The following is a 22,457-nucleotide window of genomic DNA, read 5'->3' on the forward strand; positions in this document are numbered from 1 at the left end:
AATGTTCCAAGTGACTTTTGGAACAGCAGATTGAGCTGGTCTTGTGAGAAATTTCAAATCAATCAGATTTGACGATTAGACACTCGACCTATGGAATGTTACATGTGAGCCTAGTATTCCCCCCCCCCCCCCAGCTGGTGAAATACCATGATCCGAGTTTTTTTTTTTTTTTTTTTTTTTTTTCCTCTCTTTTCTTTCTCTCCCCCCCTTCTTTAGAGCCCATCGAGCTGGACGTGTGAGAAATTTCAAGTCCTGCGGGAATTATATTGACTCTCTTGACAAATATTGACTCTCTTCCGACCCCCGCGCCTCACCTTCCAGAGAAGCACTACACACCCGGAGGTCATCTAAAAATAGAACTCAGTCAGGGAGAAGGTGGGGTCGGGGAGTGCAGGCCCGTCGCCCTGCAGTAAAAGAGAGGCTGCTGCACCCAACTACTCTCAGGTCATTATCGAACATCAGAGCTTTATGCGGCGTATACGAAAACAACTGCTCAGTTCAATAAAAGCAATACAACTATAGAGCAAGTGGCAGAAAGGCTAACAACTCATGTGAACGCCACCAAATAAGTAAAAGCCAATCAGACTTTTGGGGGAGGCTTTTGACCTATCAAATATAACTTTGAAGCTAAGATAAGTGTATCTCCATTTGGGAAGATTCTGTGGCTCGCAGTGGCTCCGGTGTTGACTGGTTTTCAAGATGCATCACCAAAGTGTGCTTGGCCCATCTATTGTAACTTTACAAGCTTAAAGAAAAAATGAGCTGGACTGGTGTGAGAAATTCCAAGTCAAATGGTGAGGAGTTTTCTTATAGTATTACTGCAGTTTTATGACAAAGCGGTTAACTTATCTTTACGCTTTTATGAGAGCCCCACAAACACACACACACACAAGCCACAGAATGACTTTGATTCAGCTCGTGTGCTTACTTCAGAAAGAAAATGACATACAGTATTATTCATAATTATATTATATGAATGAATGGTAAGTAACTCAAGCAACTCTTATGCATGATTCTAAGTGATTCAATTGCATACATGTATTATCATATGGTTTGAGTGTTTTTACACTATACACAAAAACTAAAAATAGGCCGGTTTTTATTGTACTTTTTTCAGGATTAGTTAAAACGTAGATACAACTTTCTTTCATTAAAAGTTTTATACCCTTTCCACAATTATAGTATGCAGCCAAGCTTTCCTCTTTAACAAATTTTCCACAATTTTTGTAATGGCCCTTTAAATGGAGGGGTTATCGAGAAGGGGAAAACAAAAAAAGACTCGTATCGCCTAACGATTGGCTTACGCGGCCGTCACTTCCATGTATTTCGACGCTGATTGGAAACGCTGCCAGCGCGAGTAAACCTTGAAATTTGAAGGCGAAAGAGCCGATATGCTATCCGCCTTTGCTTTTACGCTGTTTTGTCGCAGAGCGACCGTTACGGCTACCATGTCTACGTAATTGACGTTAAAGCTTTACCTCGCGACAGCAGGTGAGGTCAAACGCGTTAAAAAAAGGAGGAGGACCTAGCGGACGGTCAGGTGGAAATAAGCTTTTTATCTGCCAAGTCGGGGACAAATGGACGAGAACAAAACGGTTTTGGTGGAGAGCCTCATAATATGGGTGAGTTTTGATGTTTTTGCTGGGCACCTTTGCGGTGCGGTGAGACACACGGAAACGAGTCGTTGCCAAGCGTCACCTGTTCTGTGGCAGTTGGCCTTGCGATAAACACACGTGACTAAAGTCGATAAGCGACAGATATGATCTGCCAATGCAAAATGTCAGCCCATCTTTTAATTCCGGCTGTAATGAACTGCAGTTATTGTGCCTGTCGGCTTATATTACTTTCCGGGAGGTCGCGGAGGTGCCACAGCTAATGTAAACAAAGGTTGCTAGTTTGAAGCCCCCGAGACGATATCCCACCTCCACCGCATTTAGAACACTAATCCGTTTAACCGAGCAGACGAGCAACGACATTCATCTAATTAAGTCATTATTTCATTAATGGGTGGTTAGGCTCATGCTTGGTCTATCAAGTGTAACTTTTGAGCTCGGTAACTGACCCTATCTGGTGACATTCTATAGTTTAAGTGTTGTTTTTTTTTTTTTTTTTGTAGAGGAAATAGAGCAAAATTAATGTGAGAAATTGCAAGCCATTCTTTGGTCATGCACTGTACTTGGTGTAAATCACGTGGAACGTTTGAATTTATTCACAGCCCCTCCGACAAATGTGAAATTGAGCAAAATTTGAGTGAGAAATTTTAGGGCACACTTGGCCCGTGAAATGTAACTTTTGAGCTTTGTAGCTGAATTTCAATGGCTTGCAAGTTGTTTGTAGAGGACACTGAGCTGATTTTTTTTGTGAGGCACTTGACCTTTCAAATGTAACTTTTGACCTTAACAACTGAGGGAAATTCAATCACAAAGTGTTTTTGTCGAAGGAATTGAACTACAGTAGAGTTGTGAGAGAAATTTCAAGTCAGTCAGATTTTTTGGGGATGACTTGTGTGGCATTTTAAACTTTTGGGCTTCATGACGCTAATATTTCCATGGTCAACAGGTTTTTAAGATGGACTTGTGTGAGAAATTTCAAGTTTGAGCCGACCTGTTTGGTGAGACACTTGGCCTGTCAAATATAACTTTTGCCCTCCATCGGGTGAGATTCTGTGGCTCGAAGGTTTTAGTCCATGCTCCAAGAGTTTTTTTTAGTTTTTTGGTAGAGCCTATTGAGCTGGACTTGTATGAGGAATCTCAAGTTCAATCAGACTTCTTTAGTGAGCCACTCAGCCGATCGATCGCCATGTGTTTGAATTTAGAACACTAAATCCGTTTAACCGACAGAGAAGGTACGACATCCATCTTCATCCATCCATCCATTCATCCATTTTCTGAGCCGCTTATCCTCACAAGGGTCGCGGGAGTGCTGGAGCCTATCCCAGCTATCATCAGGCGGGGTACACCCTGAACCGGTTGCCAGCCAATCGCAGGGCACATATAAACAAACAACCATTTGCACTCACATTCACACCTACGGGCAATTTAGAGTCGTCAATTAACCTACGACGCATGTTTTTGGCATGTGGGAGGAAACCGGAGTGCCCGGAGAAAACCCACGCAGGCACGGGGAGAACATGCAAACTCCACACAGGCGAGGCCGGGGAATGAACCCCGGACCTCAAAACTGTGAGCCAAACGCTCTAACCAGTCGCCCACCGTGCCGCCTCCATCTTCATCATTAACATATATATATTTTGTTTTTCAGCAATAGCGGCCCTAAGTAGGCCAACCTGTTAAATCAGTATAAAAATGTAACTGGAGGTGTTAGTTGAGGAAACATTGATAAAACTTTTTTTTTTTTCTCCTCCCCCCAGCTACAGACATTCAACACGTCTGCACTGTGCACAACAGTAGAGGACCTGACCACAGGAGCTGCCATATCACAGGCTTTACATCAAATGTAAGGGGATACACACACACACACACACACACACACACTTGCACACTAGAAAGTGGACACAAGAATTATAAAAAGATTGTGGCATTGGAGCATTAATTCAGAAAGAAATTGTTAAATGTTAATGTTAAATACTGAAAATGCCAAGATGCATTGTGCCGATACAGGTAAATGATTTTCCTTTTTCGTGACCGTGGTATTGTTTGAAACAAATTCATGGGTTGTGCTGCAAAAATATCTTTAATATAATTAGAGGAACACATTACAGCACGGATGAACATAAGGTGCTTTGTTTGTATTAATTTTGTAAGATTTTCCCCAAAAAGTGCAAGAAGCAAAACCTGACGTGAATGATGCAGCGCGGTGTGTGTCGCGCAGAGACTCGTCGTGGTTCACTGACGGATGGCTCGCTCGCATCAAAACAGACGTGGACGACAACTGGAGGCTGAAGGTAGAGAGCAGCTCGAGGTCCTTTGAGCTCGTCCATCTTCCTTCCCCCTCCTCCATCCTCTGTGTGCTTCAGTCCTCGCCTTTTCCAGGGGGCACTGCTGTTCCCAGTTTAACCCTGCACCCTGACCCCACACACGCACATTGACTCCGCTACATGTATGTGTGTCCGCTATGTGTACTACCTAATACCTGCCTCTGGCGTGCATGCCTGCCGCAAGCCTGCTCTGGTTATGTTTCTTCTCTATATTAACAGTGGAACCTCCAACTCTGACTCTGGTCGACCGAGCTATCCAGCCGCAGCTCGTAGCTGGTGTGGCTCAAGTTAGCTTAGCGGCTAGCATCCCCGGTAGTTCCCGGGCACCCGGGAAAGCAGTGGGACTGTTCGATGTGGACAAGCAGCTCCTCTTATCTCCGTAGTCAGATGTGCTTGAAGCCGTTTTCACACAGAGGTAGATTTGGTGACATCATCAACGAGCAGTATCGTGATTCGTCAGAAGAGTATAGAGTAGAATCAAGATATATACCATCTACCGCATGTACTAGTACGGTTCAGGAGGCTAGTAGTCTGTAACACATGCCTAGTGGTGTTACAAGGGCATCACAGTAGTTTACTAATAAGGTTTTATTGCCTAGTTGTAGACCAAAAGTGACACTTGTAGTAGAAAAAACATTACTAGATAGTAGGGGTTGGACTCGCCCACGCAATCCTGATTCGTTATTTGTGCTGATGGTAACGAAGGACTCTAGAATCTGAATAGAATTGTTTATTCTGTGTACAACCCCAATTCCAATGAAGTTGGGACGTTGTGTTAAACGTAAATAAAAACAGAATACAATTATTTGCAAATCCTTTTCAACCTATATTTAATTGAATACACTACAAAGACAAGATATTTAATGTTCAGACTGACAAACTTTATTGTTTTTACCAAATAATCGTTAACTTAGAATTTTATGGCTGCAACACGTTCCAAAAAAGCTGGGACAAGTGGCAAAAAAGACTGAGAAAGTTGAGGAATGCTCATCAAACACCTGTTTGGAACATCCCACAGGTGAACAGGCTAATTGGGAACAGGTGGGTGCCATGATTGGGTATAAAAGGAGCTTCCCTGAATTGCTCAGTCATTCACAGGCAAAGATGGGGTGAGGTTCACCTCTTTGTGAACAAGTGCATGAGAAAATAGTCTAACAGTTTAAGGACAATGTTCCTCAACATACAATTGCAAGGAATTTAGGGATTTCATCATCTACGATCCATAATATCAAAAATTTCAGATAATCTGGAGAAATCACTGCATGTAAGCGGCAAGGCCGAAAACCAACATTGAATGCCCGTGAGCTTCGATCCCTCAGGCGGCACTGCATCGAAAACCGACATCAATGTGTAAAGGATATCACCACATGGGCTCAGGAACACTTCAGAAAACCAATGTCAGTAAATACAGTTCGGCGCTACATCCGTAAGTGCAACTTGAAACTCTACTATGCAGAGCAAAAGCCATTTATCAACAACACCCAGAAACGCCGCCGGCTTCTCTGGGCCCGAGCTCATCTAAGATGGACTGATGCAAAGTGGAAAAGTGTTCTGTGGTCCGACGAGTCCACATTTCAAATTGTTTTTGTAAATTGTGGACGTCGTGTCCTCCGGGCCAAAGAGGAAAATAACCATCCGGACTGTTATGGACGCAAAGTTCAAAAGCCAGCATCTGTGATGGTATGGGGCTGTGTCAATGGCATGGGTAACTTACACATCTGTTAAGGCACCATTAATGCTGAAAGGTATATACAGGTTTTGGAGAAACATATGGTGCCATCCAAGCAATGTCTTTTTCATGGACGCCCTGCTTGTTTCAGCAAGACAATGCCAAACCACATTCTGCACGTGTTACAACAGCGTGGCTTCGTAGTAAAAGAGTGTCTTTACTAGACTGGCCTGCCTGCAGTCCAAACCTGTCTCCCATTGAAAATGTGTGGCGCATTATGAAGCGTAAAATATGACAACAAAGACCTCGGACTGTTGAACAGCCGAAACTGTACATCAAGCAAGAATGGGAAAGAATTCCACCTACAAAGCTTCAACAATTAGTGTCCTCAGTTCCTAGATGTTTATTGAATGTTGTTAAAAGAAAAGGTGATGTAACACAGTGGTAAACATGACCCTGTCCCAGCAGCCATAAAATTCTAAGTTAATGATTATTTGCTGAAAACAAAGTTTATCAGTTTGAACATTAAATATCTTGTCTTTGTAGTGTAGTCAATTAAATATAGGTCGAACATGATTTGTAAATCATTGTATTCTGTTTTTATTTATGTTTAACACAACGTCCCAACTTAATTGGAATTGGTGTTGTACTATTCCGTAATAAAGACATTGTAGTCCAAATGAATAAAAAATCCAATTTGATTATTTGAAAGCTATCTGTTGAACCGGAAAGAGAGTACAGTGGCACGTTTTGGCTGCCGGTTGTCCCTCTGGAATTTTTTAGTTTTCCATTTTAAAATGGCTCACTTTGACCAGGATCGCTCGCTGTCCTCACTGCGCCCACCGATGCCAAATGTGCACATGCACAGAAAAGATGCGCAGTAAGTCAAAATGCCGTTAGCTGTAAACACAGGCTAAAAATTGTGAAATATTTTGTGCTTTTTGGAGTAAATGCGGTGTGGCATCAGTTTTAGCTCTCGTCAGAATAAAGTAGTATATTCGTTCTGATTTGCTGATCCTTTTTCCACACTCTCTTGAATCCCAGTTCGAGTCACCACTGATTTTGTGGAAAGCCTTACGAGTTAGACACAGTCCTTCTACTAGTGTGCACGAGTCATTCTACTAGTGATGACAAAGAGTGTACTCTTACATTGACCATAACCTGGATATCAAATAAATGTTAATAGAGCTTTCCATGACTACCGGGGATGGAGCTATGGCATTGTGATGAAGGGAGCGGCTACTCAACAATTAATGACTTTACTAATCCCTCTAGCGACTATTAAAAAAATAATAATAATAATTTCATGTGTTCTGCCATGTCCATTGAAATAAACAATCAGAAAAATCTCTTATAAGCATTAAATGTGAATTGGGCACTTGGAACTGCAGTGTAAATCCATCCTAAGGCATATTTCGCCTTCTACTTATAATTCCATCTCTACTCCAAATGTTAAGTTAAAGGCAGCCGAGAGCTGAGTTCCGCTGTACTTCTACTGTATGACTTAATATTCTTGTGCGTGTGTTTGATCTCCACAGCTGAACAACCTGAAGAAGATCCTGCAGATGGTGCTAGAGTATTACAATGAGGTAGGCCGGAACGTCAGCCAGTGCCTCCTTATCTCGTTCACTGAGTTCACGTGGCCAATGAGGCGCGTCGTTGTGTTGTTAGCAAGACTGACAAGAGAGAAAACAGTGTGCATTGTGGCTAAAAAAGCTCGGATTTAGTCTGGTATGTGCTAATGTAATCACGTCTTCAGGCTGCCGAGGCAAAAAGTTAACCATTTTGTGCTAGGTGTAACTCATTGTACTTGGTACTAGGTCTTGGTCCAAGGGCTCTTTGGCTTCCCCCTGCCAGACGTGGCCCTGGTTGCTGAGCACTCGGACCCTGTGGAGCTGGGCAGGCTGCTGCAGCTCGTCCTGGGCTGCGCCGTCAAATGTGAGCGCAAGCAAGGTGCGGCACGCCCTGTAGCTCACCACACGTTCTTGCACTTCGGGCTGGCCGATGAACTGATTTTGACTAAATTTGAGTTTGTCAGAATCTTATTTTTTGTTTTTGCAGCCTCTGTAGTTCAAAGCTGTGTAAATAACATGGTTGTAAACATAGAGTAGCTAAGTTAACAAAATCACAGTCGGTGTTGCCAACTGAGCGATTTGGTCGCAATATCTCCTTTTGCGACTTTAACGACTTTAATTTCTTTTGTGTGAAACTTCTTGTCTGTCGTGGAAATCACTGCTATAGCGCAGAAATGTGTGGTCTGTAAGTGATTAGATTTTCACAGTATACTCACTCTAATGCCCTTGCATGTGTTAAAGGCGAGCCACAATTCCCAATGCACTTTTCAGCCATTTGTTGAATGCTGGGAGAACAGTAAAACACAGTGAGCACACTCACTCAGGAGCTGCTGTGGGCCACACGCTCATACGCAGACTCGCTGACTTCACACGCCTCTTAAAGGCATATGCATGTACACAGACATGACAATATGTACAATATTTTCTATATATTTTATACTACAAAAATTACAAAAACAATTTAAAAAAAAAAAAAAAAAAAAGTCTCTCTATATCATGGCTTTTCACCTATGGGTCTGTAATGTACCCCTGCGATGAATTAGGGGTTCAAATCCCAGAAAGGGAAAAAATAGCTTTTTCTGCCAAACGGAAAAATTAATTAATAAAATCGGATTTTGGAAAACAAAACAGAATATTTTATTTTTCGACTGTATCGTCCAGCCGTGCCTGCGCGAAAAAGTAAAACAACAACATATTGAGTATGGATCTCCCTATCGCCAGAATACATCCAGATCATCATGACGCTGGAGGAGTCCGTGCAACACGTCGTCATGGCAGCCATCCAGGAGGTCCGTGGTCTATAAGCCATCATGTACTGGTTCCTGAGGGCTGGTGTCTTTGTGTGTTTGGGTGAAAAGCTTCTTGAATTCCCCCCCCCCCCCCCCCCCTCTTTCTTTCTTTTTTTGTACAGCTATTACATAGAGAGACCATGACCCCCTTAGGAGCAGAACTGTCTGGGGACCTGGAACAGCAGGTCAGTGCTATTGGTAGAGGATCCGAGCACCACGCAGTGCAAAGGCGCTCTTGGAATCGCCTTTTTGGGGGCCTCAATATGTGTTTTTGTATTCTGGTGAAAATGTATATATTCTTAGGGGTCTTGAATAAAACTCTCTCCCCAGAAAATCATTTAGTAGCACTGCCTACAAAGTTAGAAAACAATTACTCTACGACACAAAGTTGTGTGGACATGTCTGTCATAACAGAATGCCCAAAAATGAGTGAAAGACCCATGCCCGGAATTGCATTGGAAGTCAGTTATGTTTTTAAGAAACCATTTTAAGAAGTCCGGGGTTTGAAAATTGGCAAAATAGCCCCAGCACCACACTGACTGTCACAAAATTGCGTGGACATGTCTGTCATAAAACGATGCAATAAACGATAAAAAGTCAAGATCCCATGCATTAAATTAAATGAGAAGTTCGTCACTTTGATTTGAAGCGGCCATTTTGTGTTCATTCCAGGGCTTGTAATTTGAAGAATTCGTATTATGGAATTCGGCCAGATGAGAATGAAAAGAGAGTGAATTAATGAATCGTCTTTTAAGGGGGGGTCTTAGCATGCCTGAACCCCCCCACCCCCCCAGAAAAAGACACCAGTTTCACTGATCAACACAAAATTGGGAGACCATGTCTATTATAACAGGGATCATGTTAAAGTCAAAAGGACCCATACCCAAAATTAGACAGGAAGTTGGACATTGGTTGTTTTGAAGCAGAATTATTATTATTATTATTATTATTATTATATTATTATTATATTTGCCTCAGTTGTGTTAAGACTGCATTTAATCAACATCAAATTCTGTTATGAGACAGCGATAATGCCAAATCACAAGTTAACAAGCTGTTGCTAATTCAGCTCGTCCTGTGTGTGTCCAGCTCAGAAAAGCTCTGGAGGAACTTACGGAACTTTCGTCAGAGAAGGAGGCGCTCGCGCAACGCTGCCAGGAGTTGGACCAGCAGGTGACTACGCTTCCTCTAAACACAGACGCACATACACAAACTCGCCTGCGGGTTAGTGAAAACAAAATCTCGCCATTGTCTGGAGCTGCTGTGGCAGAAGGGCTGTGACCTTATACAGTCTGCTGGGCGCGCTGCGGTCACACCGCGCTTGTCAGCAGGCACTGACCTCTCACGTCTCCAACTGGACTCTCGACAGATTCAGTTGTCCCCTTTGCCACTTCGCCTGGCCCCCCCGTTGGCCGCCAGGTAAGTCCAATGTGAGCGAAACTAAAGCCCGATGCAGTTTGGATGTTGACGCTAACAGGTGGATCCACTGGGACGCTTCACGGCCATACTGTGTGAATTTGAATAATTTTACACATACCGGATGATGTAATTTAGTATTTGGTGGTACAGTGAATCCCTGCCTATTTGTGGTTCACTCCTCACACATTTAACTACAATAATCCTCGGCCTATTTGTGGTTCCCTATTCAGAAATTTTCCCATTCGTATTTTTTTTCTGTGGTACCTATCCTCAGCTATTCTTTGGAAACTTACCCTTCAAAGTTTTTGTGCTCTTTCTGTAACGACTTGGAAATGCCGCTTAAGCCCTGGCAAATGGGAACTGAGCAGTTGGTTTCAAGAAAGTATGTTGAAGTGATAAATCTAGTATGTCAGGGATTAGCTAAATTTGCCCTGGGTTGTTAGTAAAATACGTTAAGGAGAATCTTCTCAGTAACGTTTTTTTGCTCAAGTCCTCCCCTGTGAATAGCGGTGGTTTACTGTACTACTCAAAAAAAAAAAAAAAATGTGGGCTGACTAACTGCGTTTGTGCATGAATTAACTTGCACTCTTTGTATTAACCACTGCTAGAGTGTAGAAGACTCTCATTCTCCGAGGTTACCGGTGTCTCTATTCTCGGAACGTCTTGCTCAGGTGGCCATTCTCCAAGAGGAGCATAACATCCTGCTGGCCGAGAACGATGTCCTGACTGACCGAGCCAATCAGCTGGACACCTTCGACGATCCCAACACGCCGTCGGGCAGGAAGCACAGCCAGTTACAGCAGCAGCTGGAAGCGTTGCAGGAGGAGAACTTCAGGTGGGTAACACCCCCTTATAACACCGCCATGAGTTGGAGACCGAAGCTGAGCCCCAAGAACTGGCATGTTTTTTCCAGGTTGGAGGCTGCCAAGGACGATTACAGGATCCACTGCGAGGAGCTGGAGAAGCAGCTGGTGGAAGTCCAGCACCGCAACGACGAGCTCACTGGCCTGGCGGAGGAGTCCCGATCGCTCAAAGACGAGCTGGACGTCCTCAGGTTTGTTTGTTGGTGCCCAAAGATAAAATGTTACAGGCTGGATTTCCTCTGCAAGTTCAAGTGCAATGGCACAATAGAAACAACAATCGCATCCTTACACGAGGTGTGGCACAAATGTTAATGATAATAAAGGGAGAAATTTGACTTTTTACTTAGTGGGGGCATACGTGTGCTCACCACGACTGACCTGTGAGCGGCATCATCAGACTGACAGAAAATACAAATAAGAAGAAAGTGTAGTATTTAGCTTCCTGATTGGGTTTAGTTTTGTTTCAAGTCACAATTACAAAGTCTGTGACCCAACTCTGATGTTGACCACACCCACTCGTAAGGATTTGCTATCGTACATTTGTAGCTGGTTACGATTACGATTGCCAGCCCTCAGCATATCAGGGAGGTAATATCACTCTTAACACAACCTAAATCACAGGATAATTGAGGATAATCTTTAGAGACATTCGGTAACCGGGTCTTTGTTGAGTTAATCGTAAAATGTAGGAAAATTGCTTAAATTGGTCCCCATTATCAGTTTTCTCTTATCCCGCTGAAGTGATATATCAATGTTTCATTTTGTCTTTTAGGAATTGTTCTGACCGGGTGGTGATGCTGGAGGCCTCGGTGGAGACGTACAAGCGAAAGCTGGAGAACCTGGGGGACCTGAAGAGGCAGATGAAGCTTTTAGAGGAGAACAACACCATCTACATGCAGAACACAGTCAGCCTGGAGGAGGAACTGCGCAAGGCCAATGCCGCCCGTGCGCAGCTGGAGACGTACAAGCGCCAGGTGGAGCTGCCTATGGAAATGCCGTTGAGCATTTATTTCATATCCTTGAATCTATTTTAAGGTCCATGTACTAGGACACTCTTTTTCCTCTCTAGTGAGAAAATTCAGTGCACGTGTAGAACTAAGATGCAATTGTAAAGTGACTGTCTTATTAGTAAAGTGTTTTTTTTTTTTTTCTCCCCCCCCCCCCCCCACTACAGGTGCCATTTTTAGCCTACTAGTAAGCAGTTAAGCCTTTGTGAACTACTGTCCTGCACCAGTAGCACTAGTAGGCCCTACTGGTAGGCATGTGTCACTAGTAAGGCGTAAAAGCTACCCCTGGTTGTCAATTTAGCCAGCTAAAAATGCAAATTGGCCATCTTGGCATTTTTAGCTGACTAAATCCATCATTGCCGACAATATAATTTGGCCATTTGATTCAGGTTGCTAGCTATATGAATGGAAGCAAGCTAGTTTATCTGGCCAATCGTCTCAACTACCAAGTCAAGATAGTCCGCTAGCATTTGATATTGTTGGTATCATTATCAATCTATGGAAAGCAAACTTAGCCAGGAACTTTGCCAAAGTATAGCCCAAACTATAACTACAAAAGATTTCAGCATCATTTCAAAGTTGTCTTACAACATTACCTGGAAAATAAATGGCCTAAAGATGATTTGATATTGGAAAAAAAACTATGAATTGATGCCTGGCGGGTCCATTCTGCTCGTGTCCTCCCCATCAGGTCCAAGAACTCCACAGAAAGTTGTCGGACGAGACGAGGCGAGCGGACAACCAGGCCTTTGAGATGAAGAAGCTGGAGGAGAAACACGAGTTGGTGGTGAAGGAGAAAGAGGTGCGACTTGCGAGGATGAAGTCAGAAGATCATGGGAAACGGGAGCGGCATTTGTAACGTTTCTCTCCACTGGCAGCGCGTCATTGTGGAAAGAGACTCCCTGAAGGAACTCAATGAGGAACTTCGGTGCACCCAAGCGCAGCAGCGCCAGCTCTCCCACGCAGGTAAAGTGCAGCAGGAAGGCAGTCACAGAGCTTCACTTTTTTCCACAGTTTATGTTGCAGCACAAATTCATTCCCCACTCCACATTACTGGACACAACATTTCATAATGAAAATGTGAATCTAGGCAGCACCCCAAGTTGGTCGCCCCAGATCTTGTACTTGTGAGGCAGGCCATCGCTGGAGAAGCTCTAAACCGGCCTCTCTTGACTGTTGGGGTGATGGTGTCTTTGACTTTAAAGTGAAACCTGTCCTCAGTAGCAGGTCTCTGAATTGTTCAGGTTTGAACTCCATCCTTGCCCGTGAGTTCAACCAAGTCCTCTGATTCACCTGCCGGATGCCACTTGCCAGCACTGCACTGTGACGCGGCTTTTCTTTTGTCTTATTTATTTTTTTAATATTGTCATTATGGCATATTGTGTGTAGCTCAATTTTAGAATAAGGCTATAGCACACACAACTAGAATTGATGTGACAGTGTTATATCCCTCGAGGAAACGGATAATTTAACGCAAACGGTACAGCAACCCGTAGACTAGACTGACATGGGAGTGGATTTTGGCTCCCACTCCCTCCTACTCCCAGAGAGTGTGAACACATTCCCACAAAATTTTACAGAATTTATAGGGGGCAGAAACTCGTTAATGGCATTTCATTTCAATGGGGAAAAAAAGATTTGCGATATGAGCGTTGGCCTCACGAGCGTAGGTCTTAAACTCGTAGGTCAAGGCACCACTGTCCCTACTTCCTTTTACTGAATCTTGCTGTGATGCTGCTCATCCATCTCCCAAGTTCCAAAGGTCTCCAAGTCTTTCTCTCATGTGCAGGGATGCTTCCTTGCAGGAGCCCCAGCCACGATAACCTGGCAGCAGAATTGATCCCCGTCGAGCACAGGTACAACGGCCCCGCCGACATATTTGGCTGCTGTGTGACCGCTGACTTTTTTTTGTTCGTTTGTGTTTTTGCTCGCTTCCAGAGAGAAGTTCATCAGGCTTCAGCACGAGAACAGGATGCTGAGAGTGCAGCAGGAGGAGATCGAGCGGGAGAAGATCGCCTCTCTGCAGGCTCAGCTGGAGGATGCGCACAAGAACCACAGCCAACTGGACACAGAGAACAGGTTACTGGGCTGACTCCACTCTCCTTTAAGCGGGGTATGTGCCTACTGACAGTCGGGCCAAATTTCAGCAATTTCCGTCCATTACGACTAACGTCAGCAAAGTTCCGAACGTCTTAGATGTCACCTGTACAACTCCACGTGAGAAAAGACGCTGACCTAGCTGAAGGAGGTCCGGTGTTACACTTCAATCTATGCTGTTTGACGGCTCATTTTATGATGATAAGTTGTAGAAAATGTAACATTTTAATTAATTAATAATCATGTTTACAAACTTTTTGGGAAAAAGGGGACATTTTCTAAGAGGATCCACTTCCACATTAGCTGTAAAAAAATAAAGATATCATTATCTGTAAAAAAATAAATAAAAATCTGGAAGTTGTGAGTTAAAAAAATAAAATAAAAACTGGTTTCAAAGCTTGTTTGGTAACATGAAAAACCAAAGTAAACCCAAGGCAAAAAACAAAATGCAAAACTTTTGTTATTTTCTTTTTCTATAAGCAGAGAGGAAAACTCGATTAAAGTCGGAAATTCGCACACACACATTTAAAGATTATTATCATTATTATTAGTGGTAGATGAGAAATGGAGGAAATGCAAACTGCTCACTGTTAACCTATCTAGTAACTACATACTGTAGCTCTGGCAAATAATTTTACTTGTCATTATTATTGTGGGAAATGACTTGTTTAACACATTGTACAGACACTCAACACAACCAGTGGTGCCTCTATTAGTGCCCGGCAATAGCAGCAGCTTCAGCGAGCTTCTTAATTGGCTGTCGTACCATTACGCGTCACAATCTGACAATCTGAAGTCTGACGATTATCCAAAATTGGTGGATAAAAAATTGGATTTTTTGATTTTTGGTTGAACAGGTGTAAAATTCATGAATGTTGACCATTTTCCAAGCAGATCGAGGAGGAAAAAATCACTTTTAACACACTCTACAGCCCAGGATAATCTTTCAGACATATCTGATAATTGGGCCTTTGCTGACTTTGCTCACTCGTGAGGGAAAATTCTAAAATTGGCCCAATCGTCTGTATGTGTATACCTACTTTAAATGTATATAACAGGTTTAACATTTGCAATTGTTGGCTCCGTTTTTCGAGCAGGTCGGGGAGGAAAACTCACTCTTTGCACATCCCCACCTATAGGATAATTGCTCAGGATAATCTTCTAGATACATCTGTGAATTGGGCCTTTGCTGACTTTGATCGCTAGCGAGCACAAATGTTCAAATTTGGCCCAATTGTTTGTACAGTATGTGTGTGTACCCCACTTTTCTCAAGTCCCCTTGACTACATCTTTACACTGTTGTGTCTTGCTGTAACCTCCTTGCTGCATGTGTCCTCCTCTCCTTTTCCCCTCAATGTGCAGATTGAGTCGCCAGCGGGTCAGCGAGCTACAGCAGCAGGTTGAGGACCTCCAGAAGGCTCTGCAGAGTCAGGCCGTCAAGCCCGATGACGTGAGTGCACCGACAGTCCCTGGCAAAGTCCCATCAGAAAAGTGTTTGAATCGATATTAAGTATTATTTCTACTTTTTTTTTTTTTTCTCCCCATAGTCAAACCTGAAGCGGAAACTGGATGCTCACATGTAAGCATCAGTGACTGTCAGGAGTGAAGTCGAAAGATGTACCGGGGGTACTCGGTTGACGACGGGTTTACGGAACGTGCCGAAGTCCATCACGGACCGATGCTAACACATTAGTCGTAATTACAGTAAATATTTGTATGAAAAACACTTTTAGGTCACAAGTTTAAACTATCAAAAGCAAAACCGTAAATACGGCGCTAAATGAGCGTGGCTTCTCTATTCTTACACCGCCCAGCAAACTAGTTCATTGTGCGCCATTCATATGTTGGCACCATCGTAAACAGAGAGCCCCCCGTTTTTTTGAGAATCATATATTTCCAGAATAATCTTGTTCCTCCAGGGTAAAGCCGTAATATTACGTGTTGAATTAAAACCTATGGAGGTTTTTCCTCACAAACACTTTTCTATTATCTAAAAACTTATATTTTCTTTAAAATTATAGGACTTTATTCTTGTATGATTACACACGAGGCTTTCATTCAAGTATATTTTGATAATTAACATTTCATAGTAATACAGGGGGTCCTCTGGGTCCGTTCCGTTTTTACGGCGGTGTAACCCAAATTTGTTAAAACACCGTAATCTATCACTAACTTTATGTAAAAGAAGTAGTACGGTCCAAATTTACAGTATTTGTAAGAAAAACCCTGAAAAATCCAATGAATAATAGTTAGTACGGCGCTAACAGAGTGTGGCTTCTGATGTCACGTCACCATGTATTTTTACACATACGAGTTTGATGTGCGCCAGTCGAAACGTCACACACAGGGATTGTTATAAACCAAGGTCCCCCGGTACACACAGTGCATCTGCAAAATATTTAGTGCTTCACTGTTTCCACATTTTGTGAGAATATTTTGGCTTTGGCCAACATGAATTTAATTCAAAATTCTACACCCAAACCCCGTAAGGACAGCATGAGGTTGTTTTTTGTTTGTTTTTTGAGGCGTTTATAAAAAAATGAAAAGTGGAACAAATGTGAAGCACTATGAATACTTTCCCACTTTTTTCGTTACAGCCTTATTCTAAAATAATTTTTATCTCAAAATTCTAAATAACCCTATACCTCTAGAGTGTTTTTATTTATTTATTTATTTTATTTTTTTACATTTTATTAAAATATATTAAAAACAATAGCACTAAGAAATCACATGTAAATATATTAAACATTCACAGCCTTTCCGATGAAGCTTCAAATTGAATTCAGGAGCATCCTGTAAATTTAGATAATTGGACAGAATTTAGAAAGGTATGCACCTGTCTAATTATGTTCTGATAAATTTGCAGAAATAATAATTAAAGAAAATAAAAATTATTTATTCCCCCCCCATTTTAGAACCACAGAAGGAGGAAAAAGTGAAGTGCTGTTAATACTTTGCGGATGTACTGTAAGCAGACAGGTTTCCTTAACAGCTCACGTTTCCTCAGGGTCCAGCTGAATGAGGCTCAGGACGAAATAATGAAGAAGAAAGAACTGCTGGAGGACCTGCAGCCCGACAACACTCAGAACTGTGAGTGTCACGGCGACACGCAGCCTCACCGCCACAGGGCTTCCGCTTACGAGTCCAATTGTTTTGGTTAGCGTTAAAGGTGGACGAGCTCATGGCTGCACTGAAGAAGAAGGATGACGACATGAGGGCCATGGAGGAAAGGTACAAAATGTACCTGGAGAAAGCTCGCAATGTGAGTCGTTTGGAGGTTTGCTCTCCTTGGTGCACGAGTGAAGAAGTTGAGGGCGTTGAGCCTTTGCGTCCTTGACTCCAGGTGATCCGAGCTCTCGACCCTAAACTGAACCCTGCCACCGCTGAGATCCACGCTCTGAGGAACCAGCTGGCAGACCGAGACAAGCAAATCCTCAACCTTGAGGTAATTCTGCTCCGTGTGTCCTTTGAACTCTTGCCGTCACATTTGGAGAAAGCAAAACTGTAATAATTTGAAATGATACAATCATAGATTAATTTCTGTACATTCTTAATTGACAATATTCTGACATATGCAATTTGCTTAATACTAATGAGTGACTTGAGTACGTTTGTGGCTGGAGGGATAGTTCCTGTTTGATTAAATCAGAGAATGCCATTTTAAGGCATTGCAGAAAGGCATGAATAGTTCTGGCTATGTTCTTACCGCAGTGATTCTCAAAGTGTAGTAATAGTACCGCTAGAGGCACGTGGCTTCCCGTCTACTGTTAAGTCAAGAAAATCACTGAATGAAATGTTCACAGTGTGCATAATGTTACAATGGCTAAATCTTTTTTTATTTTATTTTTTAATCCAGTCCAGTTTAGTTGTACAGTCATTCCTCGCTATATTCTGGTTCAGTTATGGCAGATTCAGTGGCTTACAGAACTCTTTAATTGTTTTATTTTTTGACAGGTCAGTGTAGTGCAGTTACTCGCTTCATAATAAGGTAAATTGGGCTATTATTCTTAGCAGAAGAAGAAGCCTTACTGAATAATCTCAACTCATACATTCGGTAAGTCACCAAATTGCTTGAGGATACAAAAAAGGACCAGAAAGCAACTGTTTAAAACACAAGCCACAGTCAGAGTTTTCTGAAATCAATTCAAAAATACCAAACTTAGCCCCATTAATAGCTAATGCGTGTTCACACTCATAACAATATGGACAAAAACAAAAGTGGCTAAAGAGTAACATTTAGCTTGAATTATTATTATTATTATTTTTTTTTTTACAACTACAGCGCTGTAGTTAAAAACATCACCGCAAAGAATTCTGGGTTCCCATAATGTTTTCCGCTGAATTGATTGCCAGGACCGTCAGCATGAGGAACAGTGCCAATGCTTACGAAATCGCCTGGGCTGTTATTCATGCCACTCAAGGAACACACACCCGCCTACAATTGACATGTGCTTGTGCAGAGTGTGTGGATGAATAAAATACCTGCACCTCTCTAGAAAAACACGTTGACATTGAATTGCCTTATTTGAAACTTATGAATTTATATATGACATAAATAATTAGTTCCTGCTTTGCCGATTTAATTTATTGGGAGGGTTTTCTGAAAATGGATAAACCTGGGTTTGCTGTATTTAACTTATTTTAAGTAAAAAAAAATAAAAAATCCTATATTTAAGTACAGTGTTAATGTTTAAACAGCATAATGTTACAGGGTCTTACGATAATATGCTCATATAATAATAATATACTGTAAACTTTTTACGGATAAAACCTCCTGTTTTTAATGAAGACCTGGGCCTACTACGTTACGGTATTTTAATGTCGGTCATGATGGTGGTACTTGGAGAGCCAAGTAGTTTTTAAGGTGAGGCGATCATCTTCTTTGGCACATTTAGTTTTGGTCTTCATACAGTCACCATCCCGTTCGCAAGTCACATAAAAACTGAAGTGCAGCACTTACTAAAATGCGCCCAATGCCGCCCTGCAGCGTCAGTGCGAGCAGGCCCGACTGCGCGAATTTGAGGAGAAGCTGATCGTCTCGGCTTGGTACAACAAGGTAAGGTCAAAGATGTGATTCCGAAGCCGCCGTCCACGCCGACGTTACGCAGGAACACGCTGTCTCCCCTCAGAGTCTGAACTTTCAGAAGCTTGCCATCGAGTCGCGTCTCGGCGGCCGCGTCGGCTCCGCGCAGTCCCCCGGCCAGTCCTTCTTGTCCCAACAGCGGCAAGTGTCCAACGCCCCTCGCCGGGCGCTCTCCATCAGCGTGCCCAGCGCCACCTCCAAATAGAGGCACTCGGAGCCACGTGCCTCCCCTTGTTTAGCTAAGACGGTGGTTCCCAACCGTTCTTGAGCCGAGGCACATTTTTTTTTTTACTCGAGAAGAACCTCGCAGTACGCCACCAAACACAAATGTCACAAAAAATATACAGTACACACTGCTCATGAAAAGTTAGCGATTTGGGTGTTAGGGTGAAATTTTAGCATGAACCTCAAATGCACTTCCTGACCCCGCATATTCACAGTCCAGCATTTGCAAATTCACATTCACGGACGTATTTGGCCGGAACCTATCCTGTGTTGCTTGCTGAAAAATTCCCCCTTCAAAATTCACATAAAAGTATTGCTTTGTCGGCATCTTTGTGCCAAGGAACTATGTTGAGTGAGTTGAGGAGTTTCATTTAGACAAAAGTAGTGATTAACCACCAACTCGTGGCATCTACAGGTAATTCTAAACCTTTTTAGAGGGTTGGATTTCCTCTATTTGTGGTAGGGCTTGGAACAATTTGGTGAAATTGGCTCATTTCCCGCGACACACCCCTCACGACACACTGCCGCGGCTTAAGTGGTTGGGAATCACTGAGCTAAGGGACCGATCCACCCTCAAGTGACCTTAAACACGTCGGCACCTGGTGGTCTGGTGAAGGATGAGGCCGACGAGTACTCTGATGACGGGACTCGAGGCCGCCAAGCTTATCCGACATGAGCCAGAACGTCGGGAATGTTTCCCACGCTGACTGAATGGAATCCTCACAACCTTTAAATACTTAACAGATGGAGGACAAGGAGGTCCAAGCTCCATTTCTGTACATGGCGACACATGGCCGGTTTGGTAGATTTGGTGCCGGCCAGTAAGTTACTTATGTATGTAGCGATGCGTAACAATATAAAAGTTGATCATGTGAAAGTCTAATGACTGACGAGCAATCAGGAGGCCAGAAATCCGGCATGTATCATGTTATTAGACATGGGAGTTGCACTGCTAATGTTATGTGAATTGAACACCGGCGTTTTTATCCAAGCGTGCCACACGGGATTGAGCTAATTCATACAAGTTATAATGCGAACACGACAGTTTAAATCATTAAGCATAGTTTTTAATCACGGGTGTTGACGCTCTGGGGTTTGTTTAGGTGCTTTAATCTGACACAAGGCAGGCTCATCCTGTCCGGATGTCTTGATATGCAAATATGCTTATTGATTAGACCTAGTGCAGATTCTTGTATGTTATCAAATAGCACAGTGCACTTAAGTATATGTAATGCTGGGGGGTAAAAAAAAAAATGTAAAAAAATTTTTTTGAATGAAATGTTTTAAAGCAATATTGTGAATAAATTAAGCGCTTTTCTGAAACCCGAGTACATTCTTTGACGTCATCCTGAGCAGTTTACAAGATACACTATTCTGGGTTCTGGGCTCACCTGCCTCGCGCAGCGGACAATCGGGTAAACGAGATGAGAGCGGCTCCCGTTCTGCCTGGCGCCGTCTCACATACCGGTACTCTGCTGCCACCGTCCTCATTCGTGATATGTTCCTTGGCCTTCAAGTCTTGTGAACTGTGGGAAATCACTGGCTTTAATTCGATTGCAATTAAAGACCAACTGCGCAAGAGCTTTTGTTTTTGAAGTTCCTGTAAAGTGAAAGTCTTTTTTTTTTTTTTTTTTTTTTCCCCTGCTTTCCATGCATTTGATTTTGAAATTGTGACAACGTTTGGATTAATGCGGGATATTGTGACACGAAAAACCCGAAAGATCAGCTCCTCACATTTTGAGTCAGGTAGCACTGAAAACGTTTGGCGCCGCACTTGGCATTGAATGAGCAGCACAGGCTCAACTTCAGCATCCACAAGGCGAAGGTGAGGAAGAACAGGGTGGTTTTAAAAGACAAACGGGGATTGGCATTTCGTGGCAATGATGAGACCGCAATCTCTTCCAATTGTGGCAGCTATGCCAGGCTATTACATTCTTTTGCTGGGAAAGATGAAGTCAGGCATTTGACCACATCCACCGTGTTTTTCGGAAACAGCCTCCTTAAATCTGATCTTCAGCACCCACCGCCCTAAACAAATATTGTTCATTCTCTGCAATGAAGATTGAAAATAGTCGGAATACGACCGATACAGGATGACTCTCCTCCTTGGCAATCATCTCCATTAAAGCAGCCAGACTTTTGAAAATGAAGGTAAAGGATGATTTATTTTTTTTGACAGAGATATTCTTGCAGAAGGACAGGCGCACGGACTTCATAGTCAAATAAAGGTAAGACCAAATGCTATTTTAATTACAAAATAATAATAAATAAAACACGAATCTGACCTTGTATTCAATATTGTGTTTCTCTTCTTCAAACAGGCTGGATTGAAGCATAATTAAAAGCTTGGAAAACAAATGTTTCAACTAAGCTCAAAATTGAAATATAGGGTAATCTTCTATTTTGCATTCATACTTTGTTATGAGACTCCAGAAGAGTCAGTGCCTCGCCAGGCATGCACCTCACCGCACGTCACTGTCGTTGGCCTCCAAATCTCACATACTGTACGCTAAATGGAGCAGCAGTGGCAAGCGTGTTACAGTAACCACCTCTTGACAGATTTAAGCCATTCAATTTTATTTTAAAAAAAGGACTCACATTGTTATTGGATTTCATTGATAAAAAAAAAATCCCGATGCAAAAGAAGACGGAATAACCTCCAGACAGATGTCGATTAGACCTAGCATTAAAACAACACTACATCTATACCACCCAATAATAAAAACAAATGTACGAAAAATGGCTTTGACATCCTTTTAGAAACTGTATCGCAAAAAGTTACAGGTGTTAGCTCTAAAACCGCAGAAGACTAACAAGTTCATCTTTTTTTTTTTTTCATCCCACAACTAGGCACATAAAAACGCCATCAACCCACCCCACCCTCGAGTCTTCACCTCCCACCAAGTCTGGTTTACAGTACAGTACATCTATGAGCATCATGGACATGTGCAATGATCTCAGGACTTCTTAAATAATACAAACTTTTTTTTTTTTTTTTTTAATCTTAAGGATGGTGGAAGAAAGCAACCAATCATGGAAAACATCCACAGTCATTAAAGGAATCATGCTAGACACACATCAAGTAGATATAGGAAGTCAACACAAACATGTTACAACAACAGCTTTTTCCATATTACTATTATTATTATTTTTATTTTTTTGAGAATGACAATTAGAACATGTACAACTCAACTGAAAAAGGGACATATTTTAGGTGGAAATATGTGTATAAAAAACATCATCAAACTGATATTTGTCTTGAAAGCTTTCGGGTTACAAAATAGTAAAAAAAAA

At 42.4% G+C, this 22,457-nt stretch overlaps 1 protein-coding gene across 3 annotated transcripts; it reads left to right on the forward strand.

Moving 5' to 3' along the window:
* Positions 1-1,492: 1,492 nt before the first annotated feature.
* On the forward strand, positions 1,493-20,470 carry hook1 (hook microtubule-tethering protein 1). 3 transcript variants are annotated; one of them, XM_061684013.1, is made up of 22 exons: positions 1,493-1,622; positions 3,371-3,456; positions 3,832-3,904; positions 7,145-7,195; positions 7,427-7,559; positions 8,402-8,469; positions 8,592-8,654; positions 9,559-9,642; positions 10,560-10,723; positions 10,802-10,942; positions 11,524-11,725; positions 12,450-12,560; positions 12,637-12,724; positions 13,548-13,614; positions 13,697-13,837; positions 15,218-15,305; positions 15,403-15,434; positions 16,863-16,945; positions 17,017-17,117; positions 17,199-17,300; positions 18,843-18,911; positions 18,985-20,470. In XM_061684013.1, the coding sequence occupies exons 1-22, from the start codon at positions 1,578-1,580 to the stop codon at positions 19,141-19,143; spliced, it is 2,151 nt and encodes a 716-aa protein (XP_061539997.1). In that variant the 5' UTR covers positions 1,493-1,577; the 3' UTR covers positions 19,144-20,470. The 3 variants fall into 3 exon arrangements, with proteins under 3 accessions (XP_061539997.1, XP_061539998.1, XP_061540000.1); XM_061684014.1 differs by lacking the exon at positions 1,493-1,622 and having other exon boundaries at positions 3,376-3,456; positions 3,780-3,904; XM_061684016.1 differs by lacking the exons at positions 1,493-1,622; positions 3,371-3,456; positions 3,832-3,904; positions 7,145-7,195 and having other exon boundaries at positions 7,462-7,544.
* Positions 20,471-22,457: the final 1,987 nt, after the last annotated feature.

This window comes from Phycodurus eques, chromosome 8, assembly GCF_024500275.1.
Source record: "Phycodurus eques isolate BA_2022a chromosome 8, UOR_Pequ_1.1, whole genome shotgun sequence".
Classification (NCBI taxonomy): Eukaryota; Metazoa; Chordata; class Actinopteri; order Syngnathiformes; family Syngnathidae; genus Phycodurus; species Phycodurus eques.